This window comes from Crocodylus porosus, unplaced genomic scaffold, assembly GCF_001723895.1.
Source record: "Crocodylus porosus isolate Cpor-Errol unplaced genomic scaffold, CroPor_comp1, whole genome shotgun sequence".
In the NCBI taxonomy this organism is placed as follows: Eukaryota; Metazoa; Chordata; order Crocodylia; family Crocodylidae; genus Crocodylus; species Crocodylus porosus.
In genome coordinates, this window is record NW_017728911.1 from 31,228,287 (window position 1) to 31,242,338 (window position 14,052).

General features: G+C 51.3%; 1 protein-coding gene across 1 annotated transcript in view; it reads right to left on the reverse strand.

Annotated features, from left to right (window-relative positions):
- RGMA (repulsive guidance molecule family member a) overlaps positions 1 to 14,052 on the reverse strand; it is a 38,159-nt gene that overhangs the window by 15,292 nt on the left and 8,815 nt on the right. Inside the window, exon 2 of the mRNA XM_019533767.1 lies at positions 9,825 to 9,940. Coding sequence (XP_019389312.1) covers positions 9,825 to 9,940 — 116 coding nt within the window. The remainder of the gene's footprint in view (positions 1 to 9,824; positions 9,941 to 14,052) is intronic.

The window sequence follows — 14,052 nt, forward strand, 5'->3', positions numbered from 1 at the left end:
CTTCATCTGAAAATGGCAAGAGAGAGACTCTGCTACTTCCTTTGGCAATTTGTGCCAGTGGTTAATCACTCCCTCATCACAAAATCTATGTCTTGTTTTTTACTTGAATTTGCATGGCTTCAGCTCCTGCCTTTGGTTCTTGTTCTGCTGTCCTCTGCTACCTTAAAGAGCCACGTAGTACCTGGCACTTTCTCCTACTTATCTTCTGTACTCAGGTCACCCTTTAATCTTTCCTGCTAAACAAACTGATGTCCTGAAGTCTATTGCTGGAAGGAATCTGCTCCGGCTCCCTGATTTTTAACTTCATCCTCTCCAATTTAAAATGGAGATCAGAGCTGCACACAGTAATCTACTATTTGATCTCACTAGTTCTGGGCACAGAGGTAAAATTACTCCCCTCCTCCCCTGTTTCTATGTCCAAGGATTTCATTAGCTTTTTGCCACTGCATCACCCTGGGCATTCATGCTGAGTTACTTGTGCATAATGATTCCTCGCTCCTTTTCAGAATCCCTTCTCCGTTCTGCAGGCCTGGCCGGCATCCCTTCTTCATCGCTCCATAATTCTGCATTAGGACTTCTTAAAATGCTCTTTGCGGGGGTCCGGCCAACCAGGTTGCCCTGTTATAACTGCCCTGTTCTCTTTGTCATTTACCACTCCGCCAATCTTTGCACCTCCACCAGTTCTGTCAGCAGTGATTTTGTATGTACTACCACAGCATTGACGCACCTATCGAACACAACTGACTCTAGCTTGTCCTTGCAACCCACTCTCGCAAAATCCTTTTTGGATGTTTGTTCCCCATCGACAGCTACTTTTTGAGATCTGTCAGTTATCCAGCTTTTAATCCACTTGGCACACACTTTCTTGCTCTCACATAATGCTGGCGTTTTCATCGCAATGTTGTACAGCACTAAGCCAAAAGCCTGACCAACGTCTAAGTCGGCTGCATGCACACAGTTACATATATTGCCCAAACGTGTAATCTCATCAAAGAGTGAAATTAAGTTTGCTTGACAAGACCTCTATTTCACAAAACTCTATTGACTAGTTTTAGTTCCATTCCCGCAATTCAATCTTTATCTGTTGAATTCTGCATCAACTTTTCCAATATCTTCCCCATGACTGATATGAGGCTAACTATACTGTAGTAACCCAAATCATGCTAGTTCCCCTTTTTTGAATATCAGCAGTCTTCTGGGATTTTTTCAGTGGTTTAAGAGCTACTCATAATTAACACCAGTGAGCCAAAGACCTCAGCCAACTCTTTTAGGACTCTTGGGTGTACATTACCTGGGCCTGCTAGTTTTAAAATGTTTATCATTGAAAATAACTGTTTAACATCCTTCTGAGTCACTAATAAACTTCCACCATCCCCACATGCTATAAATAAATCAACTTGCTCCTTTCCAAACGTGTGTGTGTGTGTGTGTGTGTGTGTGTGTGTGTGTGAGTGAGAGAGAGAGAGAGAGAGAGAGAGAGAGAGAGAGAGAGAGACTATATGTGTTATGTAAGTCATGTACACAGTACAAGATTTCTTAGAAGGCGTACTACAAGTATTATTACTACCTAAGACAGAGGGCGTACTACAAGTATTATTACTACTAAGACAAAGGGCGTACTACAAGTATTATTACTACCTAAGACAAAGCTCCTAAACACACAATTATGTAGGCGATCTGAATAAATGCAACTATCCTTATACTTAGAAATGAGTGGTGCTGAACACCGTGCCGATCCCAGTGGCTTCAACTGGTTTTGCAGGTACTCAGCTCTTCCGCAGGCAGCTTTTCCTACTCACACGGGTGTGCACACATGCAGTGAGGAAACACCATGCTGCTCTTTGCAGCCACAAACCAGAGCCAATCCCCCAAGAATCCAAAGAGGAACCAAGCGGATGATTTACAGAGATTCCCGCCCGGCATTAAACCTTCATCTCAGAACCAGCACTGTCATCCTGCCATACAAATCGCCAAGCCCTGCTGCCTAGATCTCAGCTTGGACGAAAGAATGAAAAGCTGGATGTCTTTCATCAGTGCCTTTAAGGGCTGAGGGCTTAAAGGGTGGGGAGAAGAGACTTTGTGTTTGTGGGTAGAAGGAAAAAGCTGGGTCTGGGACTATGGAAACATGTAACTAATACCGTACTTCAACCTCTACCATAATAAATCTCGTGCTGTGTTTCTGTTGCATGCCTGAATCATCAGAAGGTCCCTCCAGCGTGCAAGTAAGTACCTGTTTGGGGGGTTGCATCTACACCATGTCCCAGAGTTGAGATGGGGACCAGGGCAGCACTGATACTGCGCCCCGCGGGCCACTCCCATGGTTGGGAACCTGCGTCCTGTCACAAGGCAGAGAAATGTAAGGCCGCGACTCTGTGGTGGGGAGAGGGGAAACAGAGCTCCGGTCCCACCAGCCTGACTGATGGATGGCGTCCCTTTGAATGGAGTCCAACTATGTTTCAACAGGAGAAGGGGAAGGGAGCCAAGCCCCGAGGAAGAGCTCAGTGGCCATCTGACCCAGGCAGTGTGAAAGGATTTGTGCATCATGGCAGCATTCGTTTCTTCCAGCGACCTCCTTTGAACTGTTAATCAAGCACAATCTTGCAGAATAATAGCCTGATTATTATTGCCTTGTTTGCATAACAAAGAGGCCCAATAAAACTGATGTGACTGTGCTCAGAGGGGGTGTGAAAGATCAGCCCTGAGAAAGGAGCTGCAGGAATGCAGCAAACTGCTCCAAAGCCTCAACCCAGGAAGAAAGACAATGCAATTTGCCATCAAGAAAAGCCCAATAGACCAATAAATTACCCATGTGCAAAGGGATTAGATCAGGTTTCAGTTGCACTGAACTGGGGGCGGGGGAGAGGGGACTAAAGGGGGGAAATACACCCGATGGTCTTAAAGTGGCCGTGCTCCTTTTTGCGGGGGAGTGGGTAGCATTATGGACGGGGACGCTTTGGGTTGTTATGAGCTGGACCGTGCGCAGTCTCACCTGGGTGTAAATTGGGAGGAATGCATTGAGTTCAAGGTGAAAGGCCCTTGGGTGGGAGTTATTCCCAATTTACGCCTATGAAACAGCAGAATTTAATCTGTGTCACCTCCTTTGTTTAATCCACCCACCGCCCTGCCCAGGCTTGAGCTGCAGCAGATGGGGAAGGCTTTTTTTCAAGGCGTTTCCTTAAGTCAAAAGAAAATGAAAGGGAGATGGAGCAAAACCACTTGAGTGGTCTTTCCTATTTCCACCATGTATCACACGGCCAGTCCCTGGGCTGACCTCAGGGGGGGTCCTTTCATCCCCAGGACAGAGCTCAGTCACCCCCTACTTCTCTTCTCCTCCTCTCACGGCACAAAAATCCCCGAGCCAGCAGATCAACCCGGAGAGATGCTGCTAAAGTAGCCCTTGATTGTTCTTGTCACTTAGTCAGCTTTTTTTGCGCAGAGAATCAGCTTTCCACGAACCCAGAATGCCTTGCAAGGAAGCAAATGCTTCTCCTCTTCTTTGGCAACCTCCCTTCCCACAGGGTCCTAGCAAGTATTTCTTCGGCAGCCAAGGGAAGCGCTCACCTCAGCCTCTTCCCTGCCAAAGGGAAGCGCCGGCTCTTGCAGAGGGAGCCATCAATCAAAGGCCTGCAGCTTTCAACTGGGCCTCTGGACTCCCCCCCGTGCAAGATGCTGCTCCAGGAATTACAGACCACGCTTGAAAAGGTGAACTTCAAAGCTCACAGCTAAGCAGGCTGAAAAAGGGCAGAGGCATTTCCATCTGAAATTGCAAGGACGCAGCTCAGCCCCTCCTCTGCGCTCAGCCTTCTTCAGACTCGAGTTCAGGGTTCAGCGCTCCTCTTGGCACGGCTGCCAGCGCAGCTTGCAACTAGACGGAGGCAGCCCGATCCTGCAGCTACAGGACCGAGCTGGTGTTCGGGAGGCCACGAGGGCCATTCCCTGCCCTTCAGCTCGCTGCCTGTGGGACTGCGGGCCTGTCTAGGGGCCTTGGTCTTCACATCTGTAAGCGCTTCAGAGGAGCCTGCTCCCCTTTGACATGCACACCTAGACCGACGGCTGGCAATCGGCGGCCAGGGATGCAAAATCCTGAGCCCACGACTTAGCAGGGGTGGGATGGGTCGGGTTCTTCTCATAACCCGAGGACTTCAAGTGCTTTTATAAGGGTGCAGAACAGGCCCAATTTACGCCCGAGGCCTGGAGTGCTCCTGACTCTTCACCCCGTGCTATGACCGCAAGGCTCAGCATCCTCCACGCCAGCCTAGCGGGCTTTTGCCAGCGGCCTGTGATCTGAGGCATGTTCTCCAGCCTCCATTGCCTTTGCCTGCCATCTCTTACGCGGGATTTCCAGGTTGCTGACAGTGGGTGTCTCTCCATCTCCAAGCCTAGGGAACCGCTGGGATGGGCTCACCAAATGCCAGGCTCAGAGCAAAGCCACCCATTTCACATTGGCAGCATTTTGCCCAGAGCCCTCTCCAGTTGCATTAAGGGCATGGACAAGCGGGGCGCTCGGCCGTTCAACCCTTTGTGCAACAACGGGGACAAGACCGTGCCGTGAAGGCTGGCGAGGGAGAGCGCTCCAGGCCTACACGCGTGTGCTTTCTCTAGGAAGAATCAGCGCAGCTGCGTTCCTGTGCGATGTCAGCCCTTCCAAGCCCGAGCTAAACGAGACACAGAACGAGGAGACAGAGAAGAGCCCGAAGCACATCAATCCGAACGAGGCAAATACTGACAATTAAAAGCCTGCCAAGAATTGCAGCGTCCCAGTCAGAGGTGCTGATTTCTGCACGGGGTGTGGATCGCCAGCTGCCTGCCTTTCACCGATGTCAGCCAGAGCCCCGCACCACTGATGGAAAAGGCACACAAGCGCGCCCACACCCCCACAGCTCCCCAAGCAGTCTCGTCTCGATTTGTCTTGGAGACTGAGCCGGGTGGGAACAGCTCTGTTCCCAGACACCTGCCTCCCTCCTATACCCAGCTCCCAGCGCCGCTGCACCCAGCCTGATGCAAGCCTGCTTCCCCCTGGCTAGAGGTGCAATGGGGGTGCAAGTCACAGGCAAAATCCAGACATCCTTCCAAAACTAGTGGCCTATAGCCCAGGCCCTGACATTCACTGGCTTATCTCTTAACTTTCAGATGTGTAGCTTGATGCAGTCTCAGGTTGCAAAGTCTAAGTGTAATAAAGTCAATGAGATTTTAAATGGAAAATACCAAATCAAGGCTTCCCGTGAATCTGTAACACCCCCCCACACACACACCCTCATCTCGCCCCAGCAAAGGGAGATGGGCTTTGTGCTCTGCCCCTAAGGCCTGTCATATCATTGCGGACAGTGCGGGGGGCCACTCTCATGGGCACAGGAGTTGAATCCAGGGTGCATCACACGATTTCCACCTCTCCGGCAAGAGCTGGGTTGCTCAGGAGCCGAGCCACCAAGCTCTCTATGGCCTCGGAGACTGAAGGCAAAAGCCGAGGAAGCCAAGCTACGCTTCAGACTCCCACCGCCTCCTGGGCAGGTTGTTCTGCAAAATAGTCAGGACACAAGTGAAGTGCATTGTCTGCCTCGATCCCATAGAGGAATTAGGACCCACGAATTAAAAACTCCCATTGATTCCCATGGGATCAAGTCAGGGCTCTTAGCCCAAGGGACCATCTGCCACGAGGAACGAGCTATAAGAAAGGGTCCAACATTTTTCCGCCCAACTGCAGCTCCACACAGCCATGCCCAGGCCGCGAGACAGAGCGGCTCAGTCTGCGCTTCGCGGGCTGCTTGTACATAGGGAGCCAGCTTGTTCTTTCGCCGTAAGAAGCGTATGACTTCATCGTGGGGATGGCATCTGGTTTGGCAATTGGACATAATTCAATTTTCCCCCTCACTACAGAAATGTCAGCTGGTGGAGCCATGATCCTGCGAGCAAAACTGCACCTCTCCAGTGCAAAGAAAGCCTCAGGCTCCAGCTGAAACCCCCACTGCAGCTCGTGCCAAAAATGTCACTGCTACGGGGTTCCTGCTCTTAACTATGAGAGCGGCCAACTGCAGGTCTCGATGCCTTTAAAGAAAAGGTTTATGAGGGAATTTAGTCCTCAAATAGAAAAAGGACTCATAGCCCTGTGTGATGCTGGAGCAGGGCTTTGCCAATGCAACTCCTCCTCAACTGGCAATGCTCCCCACCCCAAATCTTGCCTTCTCTGCCAGCACGCATTGCTCCTGATATGCGGCGCTGCCTGTTCTTCCAGTCCGCTTGGTCCTTGCACCTCCATCTCCGGTTTCTCTTTCAATATTTGGCTCCCCACCTGCTCTGCTAATACCCCTCAGTCCTGGCTTGAAGGACCTTCTGCTAGTCCAGGGTTGACCCTTGCCCCGGCTCTGTCAAACAGCAAAGCCAGGTAGATTAGTCACCCTGCCTTCAAACAGCAAAGCAACGTAACGCCAATCTTACGGCATCCCCTGCTCTTCTGATACTTGACACCCGCTCAGCTCTGCCAAAGCACCTCGGTCCTGATCTCCGCTCTGCACTGAGCCTGTTCGGACCCGCAGCAACACCCCGACTCTCCCAGCGTGCAGCCTCAGCCGAGGAGAGACTGCCAAAAGCATGCTACCAGCCCGAGGAGAGCCCTGATTCAAGCGGCGTGTCCGTCGGGGGCTCAGCTGCGAGACCCCAAACTCATTGTCACTGTGGCTTGCCCCCCTTCAGAGGCAGCAGGTTGGTGCAGAAACCAAGCAAGTCCCCAGGTTAGGAAGTTTTATGGCTGCGCCGCTCTGTGATCACTTTTATGTGCACGCCTGACTCCCTGCAGCTGTTCAGGCCACAGAGAAGAAGAAACCTCAGCTGCTGATATTATAAACCCAACTTTCCCAGTAACAGCTCCCAGCTCCTATTTGCCAGGGGCTGGGAATCAAAGAGAGGCGATTTCTGTGAGGGGGGAAAAAAAAAAGCAGCAATCCACATCACATGCATTACAAACAAGGCCCCTCCTTTGAGCTCCCCTTCCCCTGAGATGGGCAAGCGCACACAACTCCCCGCTCCAACTAACCGACCAGCTTCAGCAGGAGAAGAAATCCGCAAAGACCAAATATTTCCAGGATTGCATTTGAATCCCTTCCTTCTTCTCTACCCTCACAGCCCCTCTCCACTGCCACCGCTGTGCCCTGTCTCCCCACGCCCGGGAACGCTCCACGGGCTGTCACTTTAAGAGTGGAGAAGGTGTTGTTTTAACAACCTCTAAGCCCCCCTTCTCAGTTTCAGCTTAGTGCTGAGATCACATCCCTTGCTGCAGCTAAGAGACAAAAGCCATTTATCAACCTATCTGATAAACCTGGATCCTTATCTGGAGTCAGCCTCACTGCCTGGATGGGTTGGAGGCATAAATGCCCACTCCTTGGAGAAAGGGGGTCACGAGTTTCAAAGAGGAACTGGATCTTCTCCCAGCTAGACGCACAAGTGGCCTTTGGGAGCAGGGGACAACCCCTGAAGTCTCAGGCACAACTCCCAAGGACAGGCTTTCCAGGGAGCACAGCTCCACTGAGCCACTGAAGGAGGCGGGTGGACTTTCAGGAGAGCTGGGGCTGAGGATCACGGCCGGGAACAGCTGGACACTGAATCCGCGTAGGAATCTGACCCCGCTGGGTGACCCTTGGAAAATCTGGCCCCTGGTCTCCTCCACAGCAGCTCTGCTTAGTGCAGATGCCTGGATTTGGTCCCTTTTCTCCAAGTGCCCTTTCAGCTTTCTCCAGTGCGTCCGGCAAGGTTACTTACCCCCGAGCTGGGCAGGGGGAGCCGAGAGGAGAAGCAAAGGTCCAGGCCCTCGTGCGTGCAAACCAAGAGTCCCCCACCCTGTGCAGCCGTCAAGTGTCAAAGCAGCAGGAGAGCAGAGCTGCACCAGGGCCGAAGTCTTATAAAAAGGGAAAAATAAATACAGGGCCGCGGAGTCGGACCTGGCGAGGCACTAGGCTCGCACACAGAGCGCTCTGTTGGGCTGGGCTCTACTATAACTCTCAGGAGCAGTTTTAAGACTGCAGCAGGGTTATGCCACCTCTTTACAACGTGCTGCTGAGATGCTTAGCAGGAGGCAGAAGTAGAGGGAGACACCCAGGTGCAGAGGCCCCCCTTACCATCCCCCCCACACACTTCTTGGACCCCTATTAAAATGCAGAGCAAGGTACAGGCTTGGGAACAGGGAGCTTTCTCCACCCTGGTGCCCAAGACCCCCTGCACGCTGCCCACAATCTCCCTGGACCGCCCTGTTTTGCTAGTTCCTTGCAAATGAATTTAACAGTTGAGGGAGGAATAAGAGAAATAAAAAAAAGCCCTTGGTACAAACAAGCAAACCAAGCAGATTCCTTCTCGCACACCAAACTCAGCCCCAACGCTGGGCAAAGATGTCAGGCAACAGGCATCAGCTCTGATCAAAAGCTCCCAGCAATGCAGATCTCTGCCTGCCCGTTTGCACAGGGCGAAGAAAGCCCCAAACTAGCGTCGGTGCCAACGTTTCGCTCAAAAGGTTTATTTTCCTGCGCTGAGGCTTAAGGGAGGTAGTACTGCGGGGGGGGGGGGAGTAATGCATTATATATTTATTTATTGCTTGTGGGAGTCCTTCCATAGCCCTAGGCTGCCCATGTATTTCTAACCTGCGATCAACAAGGGAAGAGCTTTATAGAAACTAATCCCCCCCTCCAAATAAAGCAAACTGGCAGATTTAACCTTAGGGTTTCACTCTCTCTTGCTCCATTTCTACCCCCCACCATCTAAAAAAAAAAAAAAAAAAAGTTAAAGAAACTGGAGAGTTTTGGAAGGAACAAGCCCGCCTCTGTGGAGCTGCTTCCCCCTCCCCCAACAAAAACAAGCACTCAGGGCTCGAAGGAATTTGCAGGCAGAGATCAGCCAAAAAACATTGTGAAAAACTATGGGGGATTCATTGGAACCAGATGGCATTTTCAGCTGCACTTCTGCAGCTCTCTCCTGCTTTCTGACACAAGCCAAACAAACTGGGAGAAGGTGCAGGGGAGGGGGTGGCCCTGAACTGTTATCGAACAGAAAGATTAGTAAGAGCTGCAAGTGGCTGTGGGCATGAGCCGGGCGAGGGACTGCGGGGGGAGGCTTGGCAAGGGAGATCAGACGCTGGCCCTGCCATTTGGTTGCAATCTCACCATTTGCTTTGGATGGGCAGCCGGGAGCCACTGCTTCCCACCCAAGAACCTGAAGTTTTCTACCTGGACAACGGCCAGAGAGAGGAGACAGGCAGGGCTACAAGCCCACGGCAAGGACGAGCCAAAGCGACTCGGGAAAGGAGGCAGCGTGTTTGGACCCGGCCCCTTCCACCCTGACCCGACTGGGCCCGGCTGGATTCGCTGGTGTGTGACCCCCTGTTTAAATGGGTGCCACCCCAGGTACCGTGGGCGCACAGCGGAGAAGGGGGGCAGGCATGCAGTACTTAAGCCCTGTTCCTATAAGACCGTTGCACGAGCTGGTGCCTGAAGCCAGGCCAAGAGGTCTGCCCTCCAGCCCGCAGCCAAGGGGACGTGCCAGGCACCGGACCCCGCTGCAGCCGGCGCATCCCACTGACGGGCAGCCTCTGGCACCTGGCACATGTCAAGGGTCCCAGTCTCCCTTCTGCAGAGGCCTGCCTGGAGCAGTGCACCCGCTGGGCTCGCTCCTCCTCACCCCCCCTGCTCAAGGGAGCCCGTGGGGGCCACCCTGGCAGACAAAGAATAGGAGAAACGCTGCCACATTAAACCATGTGCCAAGCTGCTGGAGAGAGAGCCAGGCCTGCGGCCGGGGGGGCTCCGGCTGCACGGCGAGGGAAGTCTTGATGCCGAGGGGCTGCTGCTTACCTGAAGGGAAGATGCAGAGAAAGACAGGGAGGATGTGGAAGAATCCCAGGGCTGTGGCTCCTGCCCCTCTCCCCATACCCATCCATCCAGCTCCAGGTTTAACCACTAGTCTCTCCCTGGAAGAAGAGTTTAAAAAAAAAAAAAAAGAGAGAGAGAGAGAGAAAGAGAAAGAGAAAGGGAAAAAACAAATCAATGGAAAGGAAAGGAGGAGGACTGAAAAGAAACACGCGGTCAGGCCAGGCCAGGCAAGCTCCTCGCCTCTGCGCTGCTGAAGGGTTGCACAGACTTCTTTCCCCCCTGCTTCTCCTCTCCTCTCCCCTTGACAAAACAGCCCAAACCATCAATCATCCCAGTCCCTTCCAATGCCTACAGAGCTCGTCCTTTCTCTCCGGCTCCTCCAGTCAGGAGCTAGGGGCACCGCCTCCCGGGCTGGGCAGGCTCCTGTTACAGCCATGGACGCAAAGGGGTGGGAGAAGACGAGGGGCGGAGGAATTAATTCATTCCATGCCCTGTAGTAATGGGAGAGAGAGGGGAAGGGGCCAGCTTTGCTACAGGCCTAACCGCAGAAACCCCCAAGCCCCCAAACGCCCCTTTGCAAAGGGAAATACTCCCAGACCCCGGCCAGGCTGGAACGTCTCTCTTTGGCTGGAGATCACCATTTCCTTCTGCTGTTACAGCAGGATTGCCTGTAAAAATGACACCGCGGGGTCCCATATCTCTCCCCCAGCTGCTTCCTGAGCAAATTTCGGCTCAGTTTACAAGCCCAGAGATGATTTTTCTAGCTGCCAGCAAGCGCCTGGGATGTGAAAAGCCAGCTGGGTTCCCTCGGCCTGCTGCAGAATGAGACAGTCGTGCTGAGCCCTGGGCACTTACGGCTTACCAAAGGCTGTGTAAAGGTTGATATGGGAAAGGAAAAGGGCCATCACTTCTGTTTTCCAGAGGGGGAAACTGAGGCACAGAGTGCATAAGTTCTTTACCTCGCTGAGTTCATGGCACAGATCCAGGAAACAGGAGCACCTGGCTCCCAGCCCTGTGCTCAGTCCCCCCCAGGGCCACACTGCCACGTCTGCTATCTGGCAATGTGTACAATAATCCAGCCTGCTCCCCCACAGCTTCGCTGAGAGGTCTGAATGAAGCTGGCCTGACTCCGAAATGCACAGGTCCCAGGTCTGACAGACACTCTCCATTCATTTGGTAGGCCCCAGAGATGGAAATGACCTATGGTGTCATAGTGATGTTGGTCTGCTAGTCCAGCTCCCAGCCAGGGGAGGACTGATCTGTCTTGCACCTTTCCTATCCTACTCTCAAGAACGATGTTAAATAGCCGGGCAAAGGCTCTGCCAGAAGTTTGATGGGATAATTATACCCGAACCCTCCTTGTCCAGAGTTGGTCTTGATTTCATCTTGTCCCTGCTTAGATGGGAAAGCTGTACCAGTTTCACGTGTGTGCAGGACCGGTGCGTCCCACATTTCTGCTGGGCATTCTTATTTTAGTGCAAGACTTGCCTTCTTGCTTCAGTTTCTATTGCTTGCAACTGGGGTAGCTAAACAAAAGCATGTCGCACTAGTACCAGAAAAAAAGCGTTCATGTGGGACCTCTACCTGCGTAGCTATTTAAATTCACTCCTTAGCCTATATCAAAAAACCCCTTGAAGGAGCATTAAGTTGCAGTGAAATTGGACCCCAGTACTTTGGAACACGTCCCCACGCAGGTTTCATGGCTTTAACTCATTTAACTTCCCCGTTCTAGTGAATTCACGTGCATTTTTGTGCAAATAAGCCCTAGAGTTTCATCTCCTGCAGAACTTGTACTGAAGGAAAGGTGCCGCTTTACGTAGTCTCTTTCCTGACCGCAGGTGCCCTTTAACAAAGGAACTATTGTCATTCAAATTGTTCCTTCTACAGCTCAGAAAAAAACTCGCCAGGCTCCACAACTCCATTACTTTTCCCACTTGTTCATCATGGAAATCCCTCCCTCGCCCTCCCATAACCTTGACTACAGTTTGCTGAGATTAAGTTCCTTTAAGGTTTCCAGCAAGTCCCTGTGATCACCCCTGTAACAAAACTCCTGTCTGGGGTAAAGATGAAGCAGGAGCAAAGATCTGGAGATGTTGATTGGGCTAATGGCCCTGTCTGGCTGCGGTGTGAAATGGTAGGGGTTGACAATCCACAAAGGCAGCTTGAGTGGCAACCCTGAGTTTTTTTGTCCAGGGTGTGACACAGTGACAAGGCTCGAGGTGTTTATACCTGGAATCAGAAGTCTGTGTTTGCAAACTAGGAGCCTTCTTGCCTCCAAGACTGTAGCCTGTTGGAGCCTGAACCTGATCTGACCATGTAGCCTAATGTTATGGCACTAGCAAGAGTCTTATGAGTAGGCAGCGGGCAGCACCAGCTTGAGTGGGTTAAAAAAGAGGCCTCAATACTTCTTCCATCCCAGGCAATACAAGCTGTGCTCTAATTTAATGGGGTACAATCTTAATTAGACTAACGTGCCTTCTGATGTGTTGCAGGCTGCTGAATTGTACCAGGATCTAAAATCCCATTGCTTTTTTTGTACAAGCTACAAAACTGCAGAACTGTCAACGTTTACAATTCTGTTGCCACATGGGTGTACAGGAAACCAGGCTGATTGTATGACTCTCACGTATTGGTGCTGTGTGGGGAAACTGAGGCCGTGCAAGGATAGACTGGGATCTGGTAAAACAATGTTATGTTTTTGAAATAAGACCCTTGTGAAGCTCCTGCCTTTGGTTTTAGTGGGAACCGTGCTGCCAAAAGACAAGGGCTTGATGCAGCTGGCTCCACTTTTTAAAGTTTTGCTCCTCCCTTTTTATTTGGTTCAGCTGTATGAAGCAGGCTGCAAATGAAATGCTGATTTGGGGACAACTGGTGAAAACAAGATGGCGCCAAACCAAAACTCCAAGAAGACCTAATATGTGGGTATTTTTGATATCTCATATGGGATCCCGTTCTTCATCTGGCAAATGACCGTTACCTTTCTAGTGGGTTGAACCAAAGACCGGGATTTTAAATGCCCCCAAAAAGGGGGCTTGAAGTCCGGATCTGAACTTTGCCTAAGGGAGATTTTAGATGTGGAATGAAGTGGGAGGAGATGTTGACTTCATTTTCCCTTTTATTTTTTCTCCTGAAATCTGAACGCTGCAGTCAACAAAGATCTTGCATTCAGACAGCGCTTTCCCCCAGGCAGGATCCCAGAGCTTGCTGCCAATACTGTGCATCCACCTCTGAAATGCAGCCACCTCTGGGGTGGAATATAGCAATGCTGCACAACAGCTTGGCTCAGGGAGCAAAGAATCCCCTTTGATCCAAATGAGGCCGGTAGGGAAATATAGGCTGGCAGGGTATAATGACCCGAATTTGCATCAGACCAGGGGTTCCCAAACCACTTCTCTCTGATGAAAGGGACACTGGGATATAAATGAGCACTGGCTGGCAGGTATCTGGTGCAGGCATCTCATGAAACACAGGATGATTCATGAAGTCTCCCCATAATGAGACTTTGGTCACATGTAGCCACAGCAGAGCATGGTATGTACTGGTATGGCTAGATTTGTCCCTGGGGTAGCTCTGCGGGTTTGCACTAAGCTCCCTCTCTCCCCACAGTAGGAGTTCACTGAGTACCTGAGCCACCTGGTTAGTAAACAGGGATTAGGACCTCCTACAGTATGATGGACAAGGCCAAACCTGTCTTCCCATTACCCCCAAATTCAATAAGAGCAGCACAAAGCCTAATGGGATCCAATAGCTGTTGTTTGTCATCTCCTGAAAATGATCTGTCCTTTTTATACAGAGACCCTCTTCTTTAATTATGTGTGGTACATATATATATATATATATATATACACACACACACACACTATAGCACCCACCCACACATATCACATACACACAGAGATTATAAAGGCACAGTGGTTGTCAGTATAATGTTAGTTTCATAGTTTCTAGGGTCGGAAGGGACCTGAGCAGATCATCTAGTCCGACCCCCTGCCACGGCAGGAAAGAGTACTGGGGTCAAACGACCCCAGCAAAATGTTCATCCAACTTCCTCTTAAACACTCCCCAGGGTAGAAGCCAGCACCACTTCTCTTGGAAGCTGGTTCCAGACCCTAGCCACCCTGACCGTGAAGTCGCGCCTCCTGATATCTAACCTAAACCTACCCTCTGCCAGCTTGTGACTGTTACTCCTGGTCACTCCTGGCGGTGCTCG